The sequence below is a fragment of the Agelaius phoeniceus genome, chromosome 25 (genome assembly GCF_051311805.1).
Source record: "Agelaius phoeniceus isolate bAgePho1 chromosome 25, bAgePho1.hap1, whole genome shotgun sequence".
Taxonomy (NCBI): domain Eukaryota; kingdom Metazoa; phylum Chordata; class Aves; order Passeriformes; family Icteridae; genus Agelaius; species Agelaius phoeniceus.
This window is the reverse complement of record NC_135289.1, coordinates 6,970,366-6,992,632: the sequence shown is the minus strand read 5'-3', so window position 1 is coordinate 6,992,632 and position 22,267 is coordinate 6,970,366. Positions and strand designations below refer to the sequence as shown.

The following is a 22,267-nucleotide window of genomic DNA, read 5'->3' as shown; positions in this document are numbered from 1 at the left end:
CACCTCTCCTCATGCAGGGCATCGGGAAGGGGAAGACACTGCCCCTGCACTTCTGTCTGCACTGGTTGGCTAGGGGTGCCCAGGCAGGCAAGGCTCACCACAGGCCACACCAGCAAGGCAGTGCCTCGCCACCACTGGAGAAAAACTGCCCCTGTGTGCTGTTTTGACTTTCTTCTTAAATGTCATCACAGAGGCATTAGCAACCTCTCTAACTGGGCCCTGCATGTCCATCTTCAGAGCCATCAGAGGCTGGCTCTTTCAGAAATGGTGGAAGCTTCTTGCAGCTTCTCACAGAAGCTACTCCTGTGGCCCTCTCCCACTACCAGAAACCATGCTGCACCACATCAACTCACCTTTTCTTTTGAATATTCCAAAACCTCCACTCAACAAAATGGAAAAGTAGATATAAATAAAAGCTTTATATTTTATTAATATAATGGAACTTTTCACAAAAAAATAACACCCAACGAAACAGAAACCCAAAGCTGGTGCAGCCTCTAAAAGGCAGACTCTTTCCTTCTATATGTGTGAGGGGAAGGGGACAGTGACAGCCCAAAGAGAACAAAAACCCCTCAGGAATCTGGGCGGGATTTCTTCTCCTTCCTACTGATGTCAACCCCTTTTCTTTTCTGCATGGTCGATTCACTGCTGGTGCTTGTTTCACTTTGGCTGATTTTCTCTTCCAAAGGCTTGGAAGCCTGTGATAGCCCAAGAAATAAAAGAGTTGTGAATAATTTAATTTTACAGCCATTGGAATGCCCTGTGCTCCACCAAGGTCAGAGCCGATTGTACTCTGGCTCTTACGCAGTGAGCCTTTGTTATTCTGCTCGCACTGCTGGGATTTTTAGGAAGGGGGATGACAGGAGAGCAAGATAATGGCTGAGCAGGGCAGTAGAACACATATAGATGAGCCAGGTTGCTCCAGGGCTCTGTGTGTTGTTGCAGGGATGGCTTCACTCTGTGCCCTCCTGACAGCCACAGTTAACTTGGAAATGCATTCAGAGCTGGAGCAGTGAGCATGGATCCTACAGGGAAGATATCCCCATCCCAGAAAGGGTGTTACCCAAATCAGGTGCAAGGGAGGAAAGGCACCTAGGGAAGGGAGAAGGCCCAAAGGTAACTGATTTTTGGGCAGAGGCTTTGATCTGCTTAAGTGTGATTTTATTTTTATGAGACTCATTGGTGAGGTGACAGTGAGAAAAGGAGGCAGGAGGAGAGGAAGGATGATGGGAGGAAGGCTGAACTCCATCAGGGAATAGGGAGACCGGTCAGTGAATGGATGAGCAGGTGGAGAACAGGCACAGGTGGGCATCAGGCACAGGTAGGCAGGGAACAGAGCTGAAGGAGAACAGGGCTACAGCATCCCTAGGAAGGGTTCATCCATCTGTCCCTCCTCCTCCTTGAGCAGCCTGGCAGTTATTAGTGAATGAGCACATTTAATTGGAAGGAGAGACTGTAATGAGCTTAAAAAAATATCATTAAATTAAATACAGATCCAAAACACAGAGCAGAAGGTGAGGAAGGAAAGAACAAAGCAACTGTGAAAGGGAAACAGACAAAAGGACTGTAGACCAAGAGGGAGCCATACCAAGTGAGCAGAACATGAGCCTTACCCTTGGCTGCCCTGCGTATTTCTCGGTCCACTCCCTGGCATTGAGCAGGAACAGCTGCTTGTTGTATTTGTACTCTGAGGACTAAATGGGAAGAGCAAGACAAAGACAGAGATTTGATTGAATACATGTCACTGAGAAGCTGGGACCAAGTCTGGCTTTAGGACTCCTAAACCAGACTAAAACTGCAACAAGCATGAAGTGTAAAATTCATTTAGCTTGCTTGAAGAACTTGTGCTGCCATTTGCACTGAAGATAGTGGCTTGAAGACAAGACCATGACCATCTCTTCTGGCCTCAGCTGCCTCAGGGAAGCCCAGGGATGCCCCAGCTGATCCAGGTCAGGCCATGCTCCAAGTGTGTCAATCCAGAGTGAGTGAAGCAGAAGTTGAGCCTAAGTCCAGCCCCCCACTCCCTCCCCACCCATGTCCATGGCCAGGAGAGAGGGAGCTCACGTACAATATTGGCCATGAGAGGATCGTCAGGGTTGGGCTCTGCCATCAGCAGCTGGATGGAGGTCAGCAGGGTGGAGATGTTCAGGGAAGGCCTCCATGCACCCTGTAAGGAAACAGGACAAGAGCAGCAGCTCGGAGAAAGAAACCAGCACACTGCAGCCCAGAAACACCTCAGAACCTACAGCACTTCAACACAACCTGCTCACAGTTGCCTTGGGACTTCCAGCACCTAACGCCCCATGGAACACACCAGACCCACTCTCAATACAAGGCTCCAAGGAAGCCCAACTGACAACCAGGGCAGTGGTCATGGCTCCAAGGCTGCCAGAGCTCATGGAACATTTGGATAAAGCTCCCAGGCACACAGTGGGACTTTGGGCTTGTCCTGTGCAAATCCAGCTTGTGGCCCTGATGATCCTTCCAATTCAAGGGATTCCATAATTCTACGGGCTGTACCCTGCACATCTCTGCTGTGTTGGGGCAACTCATTTTCAGACATAATGCCTTTTGACTCCAATCTTTAAAGCCTTGGAAACTTATATGGAACAAAAACCATCATGTTCTGGCTCTAAATAAAGAAGATGCCACTTAAAACTTCATTCCCTGCTCCCTGTAAATAAGTCAGGAGCAAAGAGACATTCAATCAGGCTTTTACAAGAAGCAGATAAGGAGTTCATTATCCTGCCCAGGCTCACTTACCCGCACCCAAGCACTGTTTTACCTTCGGTGGTAACTTAAGAACATCCAGGCAAATCCTTCCAGCAGAGTCAATGTTGGGATGGTAGATGGGGGTCAGGAAGCGAATCTTTGGCGGCTCAAACGGGTACCTGAAGGGATAAGCATTAAGAAACAAAAGTTGTTATATCTATAGGACCAACTGTTTTGTCACCCAAGCAATGCCATAATTTCCTCCTCCCAGCCTACATGACACCCTTCCCCAAAAATCTTCAGAGGCAGTGCTCTGCCTATGCTGCTTCCAGCTGTGTCAGACTAACACTTCCCTGGATAGCCTTCCACAAGGGGAAGAACATAAGAAATGTTGTACAGATGAACAAGCTCTTTCCAGAAAGCTTTGAGACAGTATGATGAGGCAAAAGTCTTATCATTGCACTTTTAGGTTTTTAATCACACATCTTTGATGTTCAATGCAAAATAAGTATCAGCTACTATAAAAATTGCATTCCTTAAAAAGAGGGTCTCAATTCCTTGTTGAGAGGATGAAGACTCATGTCAGTATTTACAGCAAATACCTTCTATCAGTTTACTAATACTTAAAGCAGGACTATACCAACTATTTAATCAGAGAATCAGCCTAGTTTACATTAGAAGGGATCTTAAAGCACATTTCACTCTACCCCCGGCCATGGGCAGGAACCTTCCACTAGCCCAAGATGATCCAAGCCCCATCCAAACTGGCCTTGGACACTTCCAGGGATGGGGCAGCCACAGCTGCTCTGGGCAAGCTGTGCCAGGGCCTCCCCACCCTCACAGGGGAGAACTCCTTAATTGAGCTAACTAGAGTCTATTGCCCACCTACCTTTCAGGAACTATGATTTCCAGGTTGAATATTCCTTTCTCATATGGAGTGTCCACACCTCCTAAAATTTCTTTAAGAGCAAGATGAAAATACAAGAATTACATTTAAAATCAGAATTATGGAATGGTTTGGGTTGGAAGGAACCTTCAAGATCATCTTGTCCAGCAGTCCCCACGTACCTCCCACAGTTACAGAGCTGTTCAGGTGACAGAATCACAGAATGTTAAGGGTTGGGAGGGACCTTAAATACCACCCAGTTCCAGGAACCCCTTCCATTATTCCAGGTTGCTCCAAGCTTCATCTAACCTGGATACTCCCAGGGATGGGACAGCCATAGTTTCTCTGGGCAACCTGTGCCAGGGCCTCACTTCCCTCACTAGGGAGAATCCAGGAATAAAAAATGTCATCAAATGTCTTCTTATGTAAGACCAGTTCCACCCCCCAGCAATCAAAACTAAGGGTAGACCAGCCAAAGCACAGGCCAAGCTATGTTTAAAGGAAACTACAATCTCACATTTCAACACAGCCTTTAAAGCCCAAAGCATCACAGACCTAACAGCAAACTGCAGCCCAGCCCCGCCTTTGGGAACCCCCAGGGTACGTACGTGCCCGTAGATCATCCAGCTGCCCGTTCTGCCAGCAAGTGATGCCCGGAGGTGGCTCCGTAGCCAGGAGCGAGAGCTCCCTTGCCAGCCGTGAAGCTCTCTGCATGGTGCTGGAGCTCTGAGACCAAATTCTGTTTCTGACAAACCTGGAGTTTTAAAAACAGCACTTTAAATTGAGATTTTTTTTGGTTAAGGACCTGGGTTTTGAGCTGTTAGCCTGATGTGATATCAGCGTCACAGAGAGGCTGAGCCAGTTCCTGGAGCTGCTCTTGCACCCAGCTGGGGCAGGGGCATGAGACCCCTTATAGTCCATCCCATCCCCTCAGTCCCCAGCTGAGTCTAATAAACCCTGGGGTTTAACAAACCCTAATAAACTGGGAGGCCATAACCAGGCTCCAAACCCCTTACGGGACTGTAACATCTGCCCTGGCACCACATGGTTAAGGTACCCACTGCCCTGCTGGGGCCATCCACCAATGCCCCTTCCTACTCAAAGGCTCCATCTCCCCTTCCTGTGCAGGGGGAGACCTGAAAGCTGCTTCAAGGATGGGCCTCCCCCTAGCCCAGCAATGCTCCTGACACTCCCAAAGGAGTGGTCTGCCCCTCAGTCCCCGCAGACAGGGACATAGGCACACCCTGAGAGGAACCTGGCTCGATTACCCACCACAGCCCTAACCACTCACCCTGAGGATGGGGGACACCCCCCGAGGCCTAACTGCCCCCTCCAGGGATTATCCTTTCCCTCAGGCACCATAAACACCCCACAGACTTGCTCACCCGAGCACGCCTCAATTTCACTACACCTCCAGCCTGACTATCCCACTGAAGGAGCGTTCCATCCGCCTCCATCAGCCTAACTAAATACCCCTCAGCCTAATTACCCCCGCACACGGACAAGAGGTGCGCCCCCCTTCCCAGTCCCCACTCCCCAAGGATGGGAACGGCCACCCACAGCCTCACCCCTCCAAGATCCCCCACACAATCCCTTCGGAACGACCTCCACCCTCTCTGCTTACTAATTACCGCCTCACTCTAACTAATTAAGTTTCCCCCACAACGACCAATCCCCGGGCTCCCGCCGCACAGACCGTGAGGCGGCGCGCGGCGGGGGCCGGACTTCCGCTATCGCCTGGCAATGGGCGGGCTCCTGGCGGGCAGCCCGACCCCCCGGGCCGCCGTTCGGGCCCTGATTGAGCTGTCCTGGCGCTCAGCCCCGCCCCCTCAATTGAATTGGAGCGCTGCCATTGAGCGAGCGCTGCGGGCGGGAACCCAAGCCCCGCCCTCATTAAAGTGCGCGCGTGGGGTGTGGCCTGAGGTTGTGGTGGGGAGGCGGGGGCGGGGCCGAAGGAGCTCCGGGACCAACCGGGAGCCCCCCCGGATCCCCGGCTCTAGGATGCTCCAGCCCTGGGACCCTCCCACCCTGAACCGCGTTAAACCTCCGCGGACAGCGGGCAGGGCTTCGCTGGGAGCGGTCCTTACATAACCCCCCTGTCCCAGCCGGTGTTGTGTAACCGACCCCGTAGGGCGAGGAACTGCTGCCGCGCCCGCCGCCACCACAGGCCGCGGGGAAGGAGGTAAAGGCGGGCTCAGGGAGCCCCCCGGGGAGGCGGTGGGAGTCCAGGCTGGCCCGTTCGCCCCCAGCTGCTGCGGGGCTGGCGCAGGGGCCGCCCTCCCCCGTTGCCTCCTTGCCACTTCCCGTCCGTCTTAGGGGCCCGGGCAGCGGCTCCTGGGGCCTCAGCCCGTCCTCCCTCCGCCCCATCCCCCATGGGTAGAGACTCGGGTGTGGTTCTCGACCCGTTGCCGGAGAAGCCCCAGTCAAGCCCCTACACTTCGATGTGTTTGGGACTTAATTCCTCCTCTGACTCAATATGCCATTTTCTTGCATCAAAGCTATATCCAGCACCGTATTTATCACCTAAAGTATTCAAACAGGGGAAAGAACCTAGAAGTTGGAATCAACAGTAGCCTCAGGTCTGGCTCAGTGTGGAGAGTGGGATTATGGACCCAGATTTATGCAAAAAATTAATTCTTAGATCCCAATTAAGAATTGTTCTCGAGCCTGTCAAATCAGAATAACATTAAACAACTTAATGGTGATCGTTATTCCACTTCCCAAGCCCAGACTGTGGTTTGAGAGAGCAGGTGTAAGGCTGCTCTCTCCAGATAAACCGTTGTTTATCTGTTTCACTACTGCCTCTGAAGCAGCCAAAATATAGTAAAGGAGCATTTGACAATGGAGAGTGTCCCACAGAGGAAATTAAACTGTTAAAAATTTCTCTTCCCAGTTCCTTAGGCCTTGGTCTGTCCCTGCCCCATCTGGCTCTGCCAGCTCCAAGGGCCAGTGGGACCAGAGAGGAGCTGCCTGCAATCCTCCTCCTTCACTCTTGGGAATTACACAAAGGCTTGTGTGGCTTAGACCATCTTTGATGCAGAATCCACATCCGTGCAGATATTTATGGTATTTACTGGTGTTTAAAACTGGGCAACTCATTTCTGGATGCCTGTAGGAACAGGGGCAGCACAGTGGGTTTTGTAAAGTGCCACTGACAGCTTTTGCATCCCTCCAGCACATTCCTGCTTGTGGAGAGAAATGCTCAGCAGCAGGAGAGCTGGGATCAGTGACCATGTGACCTCTTTTTGGGGTGATATGTTGTAAAGACCCTGGAGCATCAGCTGTGCAACCCTCAAGGTAAGGCCTAGATTTCTGTGCTTTCTGTCGTGGTGTACTTGTCCCAAAGTACAGGGATGAATCCTGTGTGAGGTGTATTTTCTGCCTGCCTGGTTGATTTTTGGGGAGCAGATGTGATCTGGATATGACGGGGAGTGAACAGACTCGATGGGTGAACAGACTCGAGCTGCTCGTTCATGGAGAGGTGGAAGAGTAACAGCAGATAAATCTCAACATGATGTCAATGACAGACAGCACCTGCTCTGCCTTCTCCAACATTCCAGAGCATCTTTCCTTTCCTTGTGACACAACAGGAGTGTCCAAGAGCTCAGTTTCTTTCTGACACCACCCATGGCCTGCTCAAGTGATCCCCCTCCCCATTCTTTCCCATCCAGTAGGGGCTCTCAGCTCTTCACCCAGCTTTGACACCTCTTTGGCTCTGGGCTCCCACCCTCCCCAGTGAGCTTCAGCCCATTTTAATGGAGCCTCTGCTCCTCCCAGCCTGTTTTAATGAAATCCTTGTCTTCCCAGCTCTGATTCCCCCAGTCCCCTTTAGTAGCATCCCCAGAGCTGCTGTTTTCCCAGACCCTACAGCCCACCCAGGCCCTGGCCTGGGGCCCGCCTGCCCTGTGCCCAGTCCGTGTTGTTGCGTGGTCCTGCTCCCCACTGCTCCTGCAAGGATGCCATCACTGGAAGGGATGTGTCCTGCCTAGGGACGAATCTTGGGGCCATCCCATGGGCTGTGTGGGGCACTGGGCTCAGAGCAGTCCCAGGCGTGTGAGATGAAGGGGCATGGAGGTGAGTGTGATCCCACAGATATCAGGGGGCTGCAGGGCCCTGGATTTGGGGTGACCTTGCAGACCATGTGGGGCCACAGGGCTTGGGACAGCCCCAAAGGCTGTAAGGCTGTGGGGGCCTTGGAGCCCCTGACTGGGGCGGTCCCTCAGTGAGCCTAGCTGGTGCATAGGATGCAGGGGACTCTTCCAGCACACTTTGCATGGTTTAGTACTCAGAAATGCCATCTGGGTGCTCCCCTGAGCAGCAAGAGTCACCTTGTTTTTCCAGTTCTCCCAGGAAGTGGGTGCAGGGCAGAGCACACCACACAGCCCAGCCCTGCACTGGGCTGCACCCTTTGCTTGTGAGTTTGGGGCCTTACTGGGGAGTTGTAACAAAATGGGCCTGTCTGGGTGCTGCTGGTGCATGTGTTTGGGAATGGAGCAAATGAGATTTATGGAAAAGCTGCTGGATGTGGGTTGAGCAGGGGCAAGGGCTGAGTTGCCTGGTGCAGCCATTGTGAGGGGGTGAATGGAGCTGTTTGGCTGGAAGTGCTGAGCTGGATTAGGGGTTGTCATTTGGTTCTTTGCTAATCTCTAATCTCCTTTGGGGGTAAGGCTGGAAATTAGCATCAGGTAGGAACTCACCTGGGAGGTGGGTGTTGAACTTTCCCAATTTTACATGGGAAAGCGAGTTTAGGAGGTGCTGCTGGGCTTGGTGCAGGCAAGGTGTCAGCTGGGCTCCTTCTTTGCTTCCTGGCATCTGCTGTGTCCATTGTCCTGAACAGGGCAGCCAGAGCTTGGGAGCTGCTTTCCAAACTGTACCCTGAGACGCTTCGGCCTCAGATGCAAGGTCAGCACTCCTGCTAACCCTCTGAACTCAGCTGAAGTGGCTCAAAGGGGAATAAATGTATAAATCAAGAGTAGTTTTGTGTCATTATCACACCCAGCTCTGCTCTGGAGGCAGGCTGGGAGAGCTGGGGATGCCCAGCTTAGAAAAGAAAAGGGGAGATTTCAGAGCCCCTTCCAGTGCCTAAAGGGGCTTCAAGAGAACTAGAGAGGGACTTGGGACAAGAGTCTGGGGGAACAAGACAAGGGGGAATGGTTTCCCACTGCCGGAGGGCAGGATGAGATGGGATATTGGAAGAAATTCTTCCCTGTGAGGGTGGTGAGGCTCTGGCCCAGGTTGCCCATAGCACCTGTGGCTGCCCCATGCCTGGAAGTGTCCAAGGCCAGGTTGGATGGCGCTTGGAGCAACCTGGGACAGAAGAAGGTGTCCCTGCCTATGGCAGGAGGTAGAACTGGATGGGCTTTAATGTCCCTTCCAACCCAAACTAGTCTGGGATTCTGTGAAATCCATAAGTTCAGATGTCCCCTAAAATCGCCTGACAGACGGAGTATTGCACCAGGTCTCTGATGAGCTGATTGCTCAGAGGACCTCCTTGAAATCAGCTGATGACTTCCAGAAGATTTGCTGACAGCTACATCTGTGGGGTTAAAAAGTGTTTGTGCACTAAATGGAGCTCTGGCAGCTCCATCTGTTTTGATTCCTTCCTTCTGGTGAGTGTTATTGGGATGTGATTTCATTGAGGGATTTAATTTAAGCATTTGATTGACTCATTTGGGGCAGAGGCCATTCTCTGTGGAGCTGGGTAGTGATTCTGCTGCTGAATGATGGGGTCAGAGGAGAGGTTTGGTCTTGTTCCTGCATATCTCTCTTATGAAAACTTATCAAAGCAAGAAGTTTGTTCTAAAAACTGCAGAGGATTTTTTGGAGCTCTATTTCTAATTGTTAATTGATCTTGTTCTTTATAGGGATTTGGTATCCTGGAAGCCAAGGGTTCCCTTCCTCTTGTAGCCAGGATGCTGCATCGCACCATTCACCTTTTCCGGAAGGAGCTCCGGCTCCACGACAACCCAGTGCTGCTGGCTGCCCTGGAGTCCTCAGAGGCTCTGTACCCCGTGTACATCCTGGACAGAGCATTCCTGACCTCCTCCATGCATATCGGGGCCCTGCGCTGGAATTTCCTGCTCCAGTCCCTTGAGGATCTCCACAAAAACTTGGGCAAGCTGGGCTCCTGCTTGCTGGTTATTCAAGGGGAGTATGAGCTCGTGCTCAGGGATCACATCCAGAAGTGGAATATCACTCAAGTGACACTGGATGCAGAGATGGAGCCGTTTTACAAGGAGATGGAGGCCAACATCCAGCGCCTGGGGGCAGAGCTGGGCTTTGAGGTGCTCTCCCTGGTGAGCCACAGCCTGTACAATACCCAGCGGTACGTGACTGCCCCAAACCCACAAGTGTCTCCAGGGAGGTCATTTTAGAAGAGGAAAGGCCAAGTGTCTTGGTTTTTCCTTTGGAGGAAATTGAGCTGTCTGAGGTGAACGTGGTGCTGTTTGCTGGGAGAACTTTGTTGCTCCCTTGGAAGAAACAGAAGAGATTGTGCACAGGTTTTAGAATTTCAGCCCAAACAGCTGCTTAACTTTTTCCTTTTGGGCAGTTTAATTCACCTAAAAACTTACTCTTTTAAACAGAGTGGAAGAAATTCTCTAACACCTTTAGTAGGACTTGTAAAAGTTCTATTGAATATGGTAAGAGTTTTTGGTGTCAGATTTTTTCAAACTCTTTCAAGTCAGCTTTCACTGGTGTTTGAATACACTTGGATCCAAGCTGTTACTCAGTGTTGAATGACTGAAGATATTGAAATTATTAAGAAGGAAAGCAGTAATAACTAAACCAGCCCTAACACTCCAATTTTGCAAAACCCCTAAATTATGTAAATGAATGGACATGTGTAACTTGCTGTCTTGAATTCAAGCTGTTTGCACAGGTCATTGCTCTGAGAGGACAGTTATTTACTGCCCTGAACCTATATTTTGTGACTCCAGAGGTGTCCCATGCCCTGCCCTGTGTGTCCTGGCTGTATGTGGCTGTGCAGGTGAGGCCATGGCTGGAATCCTGATCCCGGTTTTGTTGTCTTAGGTCCTGAGAAACTGCTCTTGGGATAGATGCACACTCACCCAGGGGAGTTTCACTTGTAAAATCTGTAATTTCTACATTCAGTTGCACTAATGGAGTTGTTACAGCCTGTGATGTCACCTTCCTGTCCACTGGCAATTCCAGCTTCTTCCTTGGTTTCTGTTATGTGAGAAGAGATCTTGTTGTTTTGGTTTTTTTTTTAAGGATTTTGGACCTAAATGGTGGGAGTCCCCCATTAACGTACAAGAGGTTCCTTCACATTCTGTCTTTGCTTGGTGACCCTGAGGTGCCTGTCCGAAACCTCACAGCTGAAGACTTCCAGTAAGTACCAGCCTGTGAGCAGGAATCGCTGGTCCTCTTTCTCTGCCCAAAAGAAGAGCCAGGCCCAAATGATAATGAGGCATTTTAGATGTTTTCTTGTTTTATTTCTGTGCATGGAGGGTTATTGATTCTATATACAGGGGATGTAACTGTTGTTGGGAGGGGAGAGCAGATGGCAGAATGGTCTGATACTCATCTCTTTTTGTGTTTGTGCAGATTTCTCACCATGTGGGACACCTCACAAAGTAATGGTTGGATTCAATGACTTAAAGGTTTTTTCCAACCTTAATGATTCTATGATTCCATAAAAGTCTTAAGCTTTTGCAAAGCACTTTGTCTTGCTTTGAAAAGACAGGTGTCTGCTAAAGAAGGCAGGAACCTCCCTTGAAAGGGAAAATGTAAACCCCCTCCCTCCAAATTATTATAATTTTGAAATTATGAGGCTCTCAGGCAAAGATATGGGAATAGGAATAGCAGTTCTTTACTAGGAAAATTAAAAATACAAATAAAATAGTAAAAAAACCCCAAAAAACAACCAACACACTGACAGAGTCAGAATATGACCTGACACCCTGTGTGTCAGGGTGGTGGCACAGCCCCATCCCATGGTGGCTCAGCCCTCCTGCAGTGCCAGCTGTGGTTCTGCTGGAGCAGGGATCCTGCACAAGGGGGGAGTTTTCCTCTGCAGCTCCAGGGCTGCTGGAGATGGGCCTGGGCTCCCTCTGGCAATGCAGGGCAGCAGAAAGCTGCTCCTCTGGAAATGCAGTGGGAAAGGGCTGACTGTGCTGTTCCAAACCTCAGATTGTACCCAGGTAGGAATGCTTGGCTTCTCCCCTGGGTGGAACATCTCCCAATGGGATGATATAATTTTATCAGCCATGCAGGGACACTCAATGGCCATGAACAGAAGAGATCTCCCCAGAGGGAGAGTGTGAAGATACAAAGAAAACTGCCCCACCTGGTTTTAAATAGGTGGCCCAATGAACAGAGGATAACTGCCCCACCTCTAACAGATGGCAATAGGATACACAGCCCCAGCCATATCTTGTAACCTAAGACACACCTTGAGAAAAGCTTTTAAGAGATGTCAAACTCCTGCAGAGGAAAGCCTGGGGAATTAACTCAAAGGCATGCTCTGTATTCCTCTCAAGATTTTGGACAGGAATTAGATGAACCACAATAGCTTGTTTTATGCAGGAAGTTCGATGGAATGATCCTACTGTTCCCTCCTGGCTTTAAATCTCTGCTCCCCTCTGCTATATGGGAAAGAGACACTGAGCCCTTGTCTCCCAGGACTTGAGAAGTAGCTCAGAGTCAAGGATGTCTTGTGTTTAGCTCTCCATGAGGTTAGTGATTCAAAGGGAGGTAAGACAAGCAGGAGAGAGCTGGAATGGGACTGCAGGTGCTTGGGATTCAACATCAGGTGCCTCCTGCATGGCCTCAGCTCAGTGCCACCAACCCAGGCTTGGATCTTCCCATTTTGGGGGAATCGTGTTACTTCCTGAATGTTGTCCTGAGACAGTCTGATAACGAGACTTATTTAAGTACTGGAATATATAAGTTCCTGTATTTTTTTCTAGCACTGTTCTTTTTTTCCCCCTTTCTTGCCTGATTTGTTCGTTTGGACTTTTAAAATTAATGCTGATGAGAGATAAGAGGTTCACATGCTTCCCAGCAGGCCTGAGCTATGTCAATGCTCTGAGAGCTGCACTGGCCCCACCTCTGTAGGTGTCTGCAGCAGGGCTGAGCTCAGGTTTGTCCAGGTAAGTACAAAGATCTGTTGATGTCTGAGTTAATTCATGGGTTGTGAGAAGTGTCTGTGTCATCAGCACTTCCTTGGGCCTCTTCATCTGTGTTTTATGGCATGGAAGAAAAACCAAACTGATGCTCTTCCAGCCATATGGGGAGCAGAGGCCTTGGGAAGCTTCAGCAACTGAGGCTGAGGAGATGGGGGGGGCTGCTGAGGGGTGTGGGCTTGGGGGCCCCAGCTTGGTTAAGAATGAGTAGCTGGGGTGGCCCAGCTCTCCTGCCTCCTTTCCCTCTCCTGCTTCCTTCCCTATGAAACTGAAAGAGAGAAGGTTTAGATTAGATGTTGGGAAGAAATTCTGCAGTAGTGAGGCCCTAGCACAGATTGTCCAGAGAAGCTGTGGCTGCCCCATGCCTGGAAGTGTCCAAGGCCAAGTTGGCCGGGGCTTGGAGCAACCTGGGGAAGGTGACCCTACCCATGGCAGGAGGGGGAACTGGATGGGCTTTAATGTCCCTTCCAACCCAAACCAGTCTGGGATTGTGTGGCTCCAGAGTGACCTCTCCTCAGAGGCACTCAGAGGAGCTGGAGTGGCATTTGGAGGCAGCGCCATAATTGTGTTTAGGGTCTGAGGAGGCTCTTGGTTCCCTCCTAGGGATGGATGTGACAGCTGGGAGGAACTGGAGAGCAGCTGCCTCTGAGCCTTGTGTAGGGCATGGGAACTGAAAGGGGTCTGAGCTGGGGGTGCAGCTGACTGTTCTGAGCACTGTAACTTGGTGGGACTGTTCTTCCCCAGTTCTGGCTAGAATTCCCTGGAGCAATTGCAGGATGAACTCTTCTCCCCCAGGAGAGTACAGCCTGGGATTTCTCACTGTGCTTTCATTCTCTGTGCTCTGGTTGGACTGTGATAGATGATACTTGGTATGTGCATCGACAGGGACTGCCTCTATCTTCTGGCTCCTGTTGTTCCTTTCAAAGAGTTTTCTCTCTCACCTCAGGAGATGTAGGGCCCCGGACCCGGGCCTGGCTGAGTGTTACAGGGTGCCTCTCCCTGTGGATTTGAAGATTTCCCCAGAGAGCCTTTCCCCTTGGAGAGGAGGGGAGACTGAAGGGCTGCAGCGCCTGGAGCAACACTTGACTGACCAGGTCAGCCCTGATGGAACCCAGGCTGAGATCAGTGCCCGGCTTGGCTTGGAGGAGGGTGGCAGCTTGGGCTCGGGTTTTGTTCTCCTTGATTTCTGGGAAGTGGGAGTGTTTTCCAGGCATGACATCAAACAAGCCCCTCTGATAGTTAAGCCAGTTCCAAGAGCTTTCCTCTGTTTATTACTGGCCGTGTGTCATCTTGTGCTGCCTGAACCCAAATTTCTGTTTTCATTTCAGGGCTGGGTAACAAGTTTTACTAAACCAAGGACAATCCCAAACTCGCTGCTTCCAAGCACCACAGGCTTGAGCCCATATTTCAGTATGGGCTGTCTGTCAGTTCGGACATTTTTTTATAGGTTGTCAAACATTTATGCTCAGGTAAGCCAATAATTGGTCCTAAGTAAGCAAATCCAAAACTGTGACAAGTCTGGCATGGGAGGCAGGATTTAACACTCGGATCATCTTGGTAGAGACTTGGTGTATCAAAAAATGCTGCTTTGTTAGTGTCTTCTCACAGTTTCCCATGAAATCTGTGGAGTGGCTTCATGTTCTGTGAAACAGCCACAGAATGTCTGCAGCTCTTCCCAATTAAGTTTTAGAAACAGGATATTAATATTCTAAATTCATGTTTTCATCAGGAACTGTAGCGACAGGGCAATAGGGAATGGCTTCAAACTGAAAGAGAGCGGATTTGGAATAGATGTTGGGAAGAAATTCTTTCCTATGAGGGTGGTGAGGCCCTGGCACATGGTCCCCAGAGAAGCTGTGGCTGTCCCGTCCCTGGAAGTGTCCAAGGCCAGGTTGGATGGGCTTGGAGCAACCTGGGCTAGTGGAAGGTGGCCTTGCCCATGGCAGGGGGTAGAGTGAAATGGGCTTTAATGTCCCTTCCAACCCAAATCATGGTTCTATGAATAGGGAACCAGCAGACCTAGGATCAGCATGGAAGTCCAGGCAAACCTTCCTAAATTTCAAGGATTTAGTTTGTCTGTCTGGTGGTTAAGGGAAGTTTCTGATTGGTTTATACAGTTTTGTTTCTGGAAATCAACTGATTTTATCTTAGACAAGTTTTAATTGTTGCATAAATAAAAACCACTTTCTGAAATCTTGTTTGATTCTTAAGAAAAAGTGAGCTTTAAACCAGCCCAAGAAAACCAACCTCCTTTACCTCCACCTTAAGATTATAATTTGAGACATGGCTGAGCCACCTGAATTCAGTTAACACATTAATAAACATATGCTTGGTGTAAGAAATCCCAGTGTGACACAGTTTTGCAAGGTAGATAGAGTATGTTTGAGGTAACACTGAAGTCTGGCAGTTTGGTTTTGCTTTGGCCCAGACAGCATTGCCTCAGATATTTGATTTCCTTGACTTGAACACTAAAGTACCTTGAAACTAGTATTTTAGTCAGATTAATCTTTATTTTATAGGCCTGACACTCAGAAAATGAGTGAAGCTGCAATGATATGTATGAACTGAAGCTGTCACCTTGTGTCTTTTGCAGGCAAAGCATCACTCTCTGCCTCCAGTGTCGCTCCAAGGGCAGCTGTTGTGGAGGGAATTCTTCTATACAGTAGCATCAGCAACGCCCAACTTCACCCAGATGGCTGGGAACCCCATCTGCCTCCAGATCTGCTGGTACAAGGATGCAGAGAGGCTCCACAAATGGAAGACGGTAATGAGGTTCATGGCCACAGCAGCTGCATTGGAGCTTGGAGCTTTCCTCTTCCCTTGATCTGTCCCTGCTGGCAGTTTGAATGCATCTTGCAGTGGTGTGACAGGCTGTGAGAGCTGGGAATGTTGAGCCTGGAGAAAAGAAGGCTCCAGGGAGACCTTAGAGACCCTTCCAGTGCCTAAAGGGGCTCCAGGGGAGCTGGAGAGGGACTTGAGACAAGGAGTGGAGTGACAGGACAAGGGGAATGGCTTCCAGCTGACAGAGGGCAGTGTTAGATGGGATACTGGGACGAAGCTCTTCCCTGTGAGAGTGGTGAGCCCCTGGCCTAGGTTTCCCAGAGCAGCTGTGGCTGCCTCTGGATCCCTGGAAGTGTCCAAGGCCAGGTTGGATGGGGCTTGGAGCAACCTCAGCTAGTGGAAGGTGTCCCTGCCCATGGCAGGGAGTGGAATGGGCTTTAATGTCCCTTCCCACCCAAACCAGTCTGTAATTCTGTGAAAGCAGTGTATGGGGGAGAGCTGATGTTCCTGTTCTGCTGCAGGCACAGACAGGGTTCCCATGGATCGATGCCATTATGACCCAGCTGCGCCAGGAAGGCTGGATCCATCACCTGGCTCGGCACGCTGTCGCCTGCTTCCTGACACGAGGGGACCTTTGGATCAGCTGGGAAGAGGGAATGAAGGTTCACTGCTGGCTTTTATTTTCCTCTGTTCTGCCTAGCCCCGAGAAACCCTGCACAGCCTGAGTCTAGCAGTGGACAGTTCTACAGAGCAGGGTTTGGTTCTGCCCCTTCCTGTGGATCTCAGGCTTTATGGAATATCTTTGTTTGTCACTCAGTGCAGTGGTGAGGGTTCATTCCCTTCCCCAAATCCTCGTGATTTTTGGATAACGAGGATACTGGTGGAGACATGCTCAGTCTCTAGCAGGTTCCAAACCCAGAGTTTTTGGGTTGCTCTGTCTTTTGTCTATGGAGAGCATTCCTAGTGTGCCTGTGAGGAGGCAGCCCTGGCCCCACAGTGCTGTGCTTCCAGTAGCAGCCTCCCAGTCTGCTTTTGCCTAGTTTTTGCTATATAGCCATTTCAGGGCTTTTTCTCTTCCCATCCCTGATGTGCAGGTGTTTGAAGAGCTGCTTTTAGATGCTGACTACAGCATCAACGCTGGGAATTGGATGTGGCTGTCAGCCAGCGCCTTCTTCCACCAGTACACACGGATCTTCTGCCCTGTCCGCTTCGGGAAGCGCACAGACCCCCAAGGCGACTACATCAGGTCAGGGGACACCCACCTCACCACCTCCCTGAGAGCTTCTCAAGCTCCTCTTGAGAAGGAACAGCAGGAACTGGATCAGTTTCAAACACACACAGCTGGTAAACAGGACTCATAGCAATGGTTTTATTGAACACTTGGGGAAACTGAGGCATGGAGAAGCAGAGAGATATCTGTTATTCCAAGTGATGGCTGAGCAGGGCTTGTGTTCATTTGTGAGCACTTGTTGTGTCCAGTACCATGTTTGATCACTAGGCTGGCTCCTCTTTCCAAAGGATTTGAGAAGAACTTCCCACAGCTTCCCTGCTCCACTGCGCTTCCCTGCTTCTGCTCCCTGCACTTTTTTTTCTTGCTTTTCATAGAATTCTGGGATATGCTTGGAAGGGAGCTTAAACCTCATCCAGTTCCACTCCCTGCCATGGGCAGGGACACTTTCCACTATCCTAAGGCTTCTCCAAGCCTGGCCTTGGACAGTTGCAGGGATGGAACAGCCATAGCTTCTCTGGGCAACCTGTGCCAGGGCCTTACCACCCTCACAGGGAGGAATATCCCAATATCCAACCTAACCCTGCCATTCTTTAGTTGCCCACACATAGGTTTTATTTTCCACTCTAAGTCCTCTTTGCTTCAGAGTCTCATTTTTTTGTCTCTCCATAATGTGCTGATGGACTTTCTCAAAGCACTGGGCTCACTGTGTTAGTGTTGAGCAAACAGCTTGTCTTGGTTTGAAAGGCAGGTGTCCGCTGAGGAAGGTGGGAGCCTCCCTTGGAATGGAGAATGTGAAGCCCCTCCCTCCAAATTATTATAATTTTGAACTTAAGGGGCTCTCAGGCAAAAATATATGAGATTAGGAATAACAGTTCTTTACTAGTATGTATAACAAGGCAAACAAACAACAACGACTGCAGCATCAGCAATAACAGAGCAGGAGCCCAGTCCCAGCCTTGGGGCTGCGGTGCTTTCCCTCTGATGCAGTTCCGGGCACGGCCAGCAGGGGCGCTGCTGGCTCCCGGCGGGCGGGGCCGGTGCAGTGATCCCCGCGGGGCTGCAGGGGGCGCTGTGGGGCGGCGCGGCGAGCGCGCGGCAATGGCTGCTGGGCCCAGACGGGGAGGGATGGAGGAGAGGCTTTGCTCCACAAACCCCGGGGTAGTCAGTCCCGGTGCCCCCACAGGACTCTGAGAAACGCTAGGCTGGAACAGCAGGAATGAGTGAAAAATCCCCGCGTGGTGGGCGAGATGTGTCAAGATCTGCGGCAGGAGCTGGAACTGCTGGACGTCCCAGTAGCGCACAGGGGTGCGGGGCCCAGCAGCAGAAGAAAAGCAGCTCCCAGCTGGCTTGTGGCCGTGGCAGCGAATTCCTTTTCCCAGGCTGCGGGTCCCACTGTCCTCCGAAGCCCAGATTGAGCGAGAGATCCGCAACTGCCCCCGTCCTTTACCTGCTTCTAATCCCGGGGTGTCTCTGTCCCTACCAGAGAAGCTCCCAAAAATCAGGAGTTCCCCCTTCCTGCAGTCTCAAGCACACAGCCATCAGTGCTACTTAACAACACAATGGGAAAAAATACCGCCGCGCCGCGAGTAGAGGAAAGAAAAGGAAAGAAAACCCAACCCCCAGCACAGCTCAATTTCCCCACATCTCTTCCTTGCATCTTGTCTAGATTTGGGTATTGCCAAGGAGAAGCCTTTGCTGAGGTACCTCAGAGTGGGACAAAAATTACTTTGCCATTCTGCAATAATTTTTTAAGATTAGTTTGTTTTTAAAATTTATTAATGTTTAGGATGAAATGTCAGTGAAAATGTTAAAAACATACTTTGGAGGAAATCAAAACCGAAGTACTGTTTAAATCACCCCATTTATTCTACGCTGTGAAGTTAACTTTTGGAAGATACCACCTATGGAGATTTGAGAACATAAACCTGATTTTTTTGTGGAGAATTAATCAGAACTTTCCCACAGATTGTAATCTCAATATTAACATGGCACAGGTTGGCTTACACTTCTCTGAATGAATGAATATTTACCTGCAGGATTATAAACCCCCCTATTATCCCTATTTTTAGGAAATACTTGCCCATACTAAAGAACTTTCCCTCCAAGTACATCTATGAGCCCTGGACAGCATCTGAAGAGGAGCAGAAGCAAGCAGGATGTATCATAGGTAATTAATTCACATTCCTTGCTAAGGATTTTTCTGCTGCTAACTATCCAAAATAAATGTGTATGAGATGGAAGCATCACGCTTCCAACATAAGCCATTTATCTTCTGAAAATGGATGAATCCAACAGCCTTCCTTCTGTTCATTCTCCATTAACATTTTTTTATAGGAGTCTCATGTCACAGTACATATTTTTGCTTCATCTTTATGTCCTAAAACTCTTGGATCACTCCATACTTTTGCCTTTAAATTTATTTATCTTGGATGCTTGGCTGCTTTAAATAATATCAGAATATCTTGTGCTTTTACTCCTGGTCTAACACATCTTTGAAGGCTCTTAGGTCAAAGTGGGAGCTGTTCTCTTTGATGGAAAGGATTAGACACTTCCATTTAAGAAAAGCTGGAAGTATTCCGAATCCAGGGAAAATGTCTTTGCCGAGTGTGGTAAAGGCTCTGTCTCCACATTACCAGGTCAGGATTACCCCTTCCCCATGGTGAACCACAAGGAAGCCAGTGACCACAACCTGCAGTTGATGAAACAGGTCAGAGAAGAGCAGCACAAAACAGTCCAGCTCACGAGAGGTGAGAGATGCTGCAGCACCCACATTCCCTGTGCTGTGACACACAGACTGTCCTCAGGAACCTGGGCTCTGGGGCTCGGCTTTGGGTGCTTTTCCAGGATGCTTTTCCATGTTGGATACTAACATCATGAGCAACTCTTCTGGTTACTGTTAAAATGCTGTCTCAAGTGCGAGAACAAGAGTGTGAGCCTTTTCTTCCTTCCCTGTCCCCTTGGAGCATCCTCCTGCCTGCTGTAGAAATGCCTTCCCAAAACCAGATCTTCTCCCCCTGCCCTGACCCCCCAGCCCCAGGCTGGCTGAGTGTGTCTCCAAGGTGCAGAAATCTCTGCAGCTCTGCCCATGCCTCTTGTAAACCAGAACATTCTTACTTGTCCTTAGTACCATGATCTGCCTTATGCCATAGCAGAAATTGAGATGCCCACTGAGCATAAAGCTCTGGAGAGTTGAGTTGTTCCAAGAAATTTACCCTTTGGCATGGTTTTCTGCATTGCTTAACCCTGTGGATAACAAACAGGTAGTTATCAGGTAAGGCTAGAACACTCCAACTGTGCCAAGCCTGAAGTACTTAATTAATTAGGTATTTCCAGTCACACAGATGGGTCACTTACGGCACCTGTGCTCTTAAAATTGAAGTCCCAGGGCCTGTGCTGAGCTCAGAGGAATCCTTCACAGTAAAACATGGAATCTCAGCCTGGTTTGGGTGGAAAAGGACTTTAAAGCTCATCCAGTTTCCACGCCCTGCCATGGGCAGGAACACCTTGCACTATCCCATGTTTTTCCAGACCCTGTCCAACCTGGCCTTGGACACTTCTAGGGATCCAGGTGCAGCCACAGCTTCTCTGGGCAGCCTCTGCCAGGGCCTCAACAACCTCACAGGGAAGAATTTCATCCCAGTATCACACCTAACTCTGCCCTCTAGCAATGGGAAGCCATTCCCATTTGTTCTGTCCCTCCAGGCCCTTGTCCCATGTCCCTCTCCAGCTCTCTTGGAGCCCCTTTAGGAAGGGTCTGTCAGGTCTCCCTGGAAGCCTTCTCTTCTCTAGGCTGAACATTCCCAGTTCTCCCAGCCTGGCTCCATAATGGAATTTAGGTGACAGAATACCTTTCTATTTAAGAGTGGGCCACAACAGCCTCTCTATATTATAGAAAACCAACATGCAGCAGCTGAGGGGAACCTTAACTGTTCTTTCCTTCACCCCTCTAATCTGAGGGAATTAATTTTTCGAAACCTTGGAATGGATACCTATTAATGTGTCCATGATGTTGCACACTGGAATAGTACAGATATAACCACTGTATGCTGGCAGTTCTTCCAGCAGCCCTGTGGTACCAGGGACTGAATGTTGGGAAAGCCAAAATTTTGAGAGTCCCTGACTCCAAGTGTTATCCCAATGCCCATCTCAGTATGAAAACTAGCTCATACAGGGGAGCAGATATTGGAATAGAGTAAGGGCTAAGGAGTAGGATGGGACTTGGAACAGTCTGGAAGGTGTGGAGTGGAATGAAATGAGCTTTAAGGCCCCTTCCAACCCAAACCATCCTGGGATTTCATTATTCTTGTTGCCTATGAACAGAAGCATTTTGCGATACTTTGTATCTTAATCTGACTGAAGTCGGCGAAGACTTTGCAAACTGTAATCCTTCTTTATTTCTTGCTGTAGATGATGCAGATGACCCCATGGAAATAAAGGTAAAACGTGACCATTCAGAAGAAAACATTTCAAAAGGAAAAGTGGCCCGAACAGCAGAATAAACCAAAATTCCCTCAGGGGTCACCTGCTGGGTACCAAAAGAGGCAAGAGAGGAGAGCCGGGGCCAGCTGAGTTGGCCAACCACTGTCCTCCATACTTTGCCCTGCTGATGGTGCCTCTTGCTTGCGACCTGACCTCAGGAGATGTGTTGGATCTTGAGTAGTTTTAGTGCAGTTATTTTGTATGGAATTGTTTATCTTTGAGTGGCTTCTGGACCATTTGTTGAAGCTGTTGGGTGAATGCAAGTGGTGCGTGGTTGTGGCAGGTCCTGCTGCTGCAGCATCCTTCAAGTCCATGTTATTCATGCACATGTATAAATAGATTTTGTGAAAAATATCTTAATGTCAGAAGACCATGTGCACATTAAAGTGGTTGCACATTAGTATTAGGACCTTGATTTGCTTGCCTTGTAGAAACAAACTTAGGGATGTTCAGATTATTTATTCTAAGTTCCTAGTTTATGACTGTAGTCCCCAGTTTGGGGAGACAGAGTGCAGCCCCTTGTAGCTTCTGTGTAGGTTTTAAGTCATAAGTAGGAATTATTATGGATTTTAAGGACAAAGTTGAAAATATCTCACTGAATTAGGGCTAATATATAACTTGGTCACCATAATTCTCTTCCTTGGCTAACTAGAACTGGAGGGCAGAGATTAATTCTATCATGTACCACATGGAAAGATTTCTCCTTCCGCTGAAATGTATTGTTGTGATGTTTGGCAAGGCTGGATTAGTCAATTATGATTGGGGGTTTGGGGGTGGGGAAGTGCAGTGGGGTTTTCATGGCTGCAGGTAGTATTCTGGGTTTGGAAAGAAATAAAACTTATTTCTGACATGAACAATGCAAGGACTCTGAAGCAATCTGTCATCACAATATCCATCGGTCCTCTCGGGAAACCTGGTGGCACAGCAGCTCCAGCAGCAATCCAAACTCCTTGGAAGCATCCCAGGATCTAGTGCAGGAGCAGCACAGGAGCCACGAGCACCAGGAGGAGGCCGTAACTGCAGGATCTTTCA

General features: G+C 49.5%; 2 protein-coding genes across 10 annotated transcripts; one reads left to right on the top strand and one right to left on the bottom strand.

The window, feature by feature from the left end:
- Positions 1-406: 406 nt before the first annotated feature.
- Positions 407-5,414, bottom strand: UBE2T (ubiquitin conjugating enzyme E2 T). 8 transcript variants are annotated; one of them, XM_077190564.1, is made up of 7 exons: positions 5,295-5,414; positions 4,207-4,352; positions 3,602-3,671; positions 2,786-2,891; positions 2,069-2,167; positions 1,614-1,694; positions 407-698 (listed from the first exon to the last, which is right to left on the bottom strand). In XM_077190564.1, exons 2-7 carry the CDS (start codon positions 4,310-4,312, stop codon positions 573-575), a joined length of 588 nt encoding a protein of 195 aa, XP_077046679.1. In that variant the 5' UTR covers positions 4,313-4,352; positions 5,295-5,414; the 3' UTR covers positions 407-572. The 8 variants fall into 8 exon arrangements, 7 of the variants coding, with proteins under 7 accessions (XP_077046679.1, XP_054504789.1, XP_077046678.1 ...); XM_054648814.2 differs by having other exon boundaries at positions 5,223-5,306; XM_077190563.1 differs by having other exon boundaries at positions 5,230-5,306.
- Positions 5,415-5,541: 127 nt separating this feature from the next.
- LOC129130304 (cryptochrome-1-like) lies at positions 5,542-22,028 on the top strand. Of its 2 annotated transcripts, XM_054648681.2 has the most exons (12): positions 5,545-5,780; positions 6,774-6,895; positions 9,463-9,923; positions 10,832-10,948; positions 13,691-13,838; positions 14,073-14,213; positions 15,338-15,508; positions 16,047-16,187; positions 16,620-16,771; positions 18,826-18,923; positions 19,393-19,503; positions 21,164-22,028. In XM_054648681.2, the coding sequence occupies exons 3-12, from the start codon at positions 9,511-9,513 to the stop codon at positions 21,253-21,255; spliced, it is 1,584 nt and encodes a 527-aa protein (XP_054504656.1). In that variant the 5' UTR covers positions 5,545-5,780; positions 6,774-6,895; positions 9,463-9,510; the 3' UTR covers positions 21,256-22,028. The 2 variants fall into 2 exon arrangements, 1 of the variants encoding a protein (XP_054504656.1); XR_013185174.1 differs by lacking the exon at positions 21,164-22,028 and having other exon boundaries at positions 5,542-5,780; positions 16,620-16,869.
- The last annotated feature ends 239 nt before the right edge of the window (positions 22,029-22,267 follow it).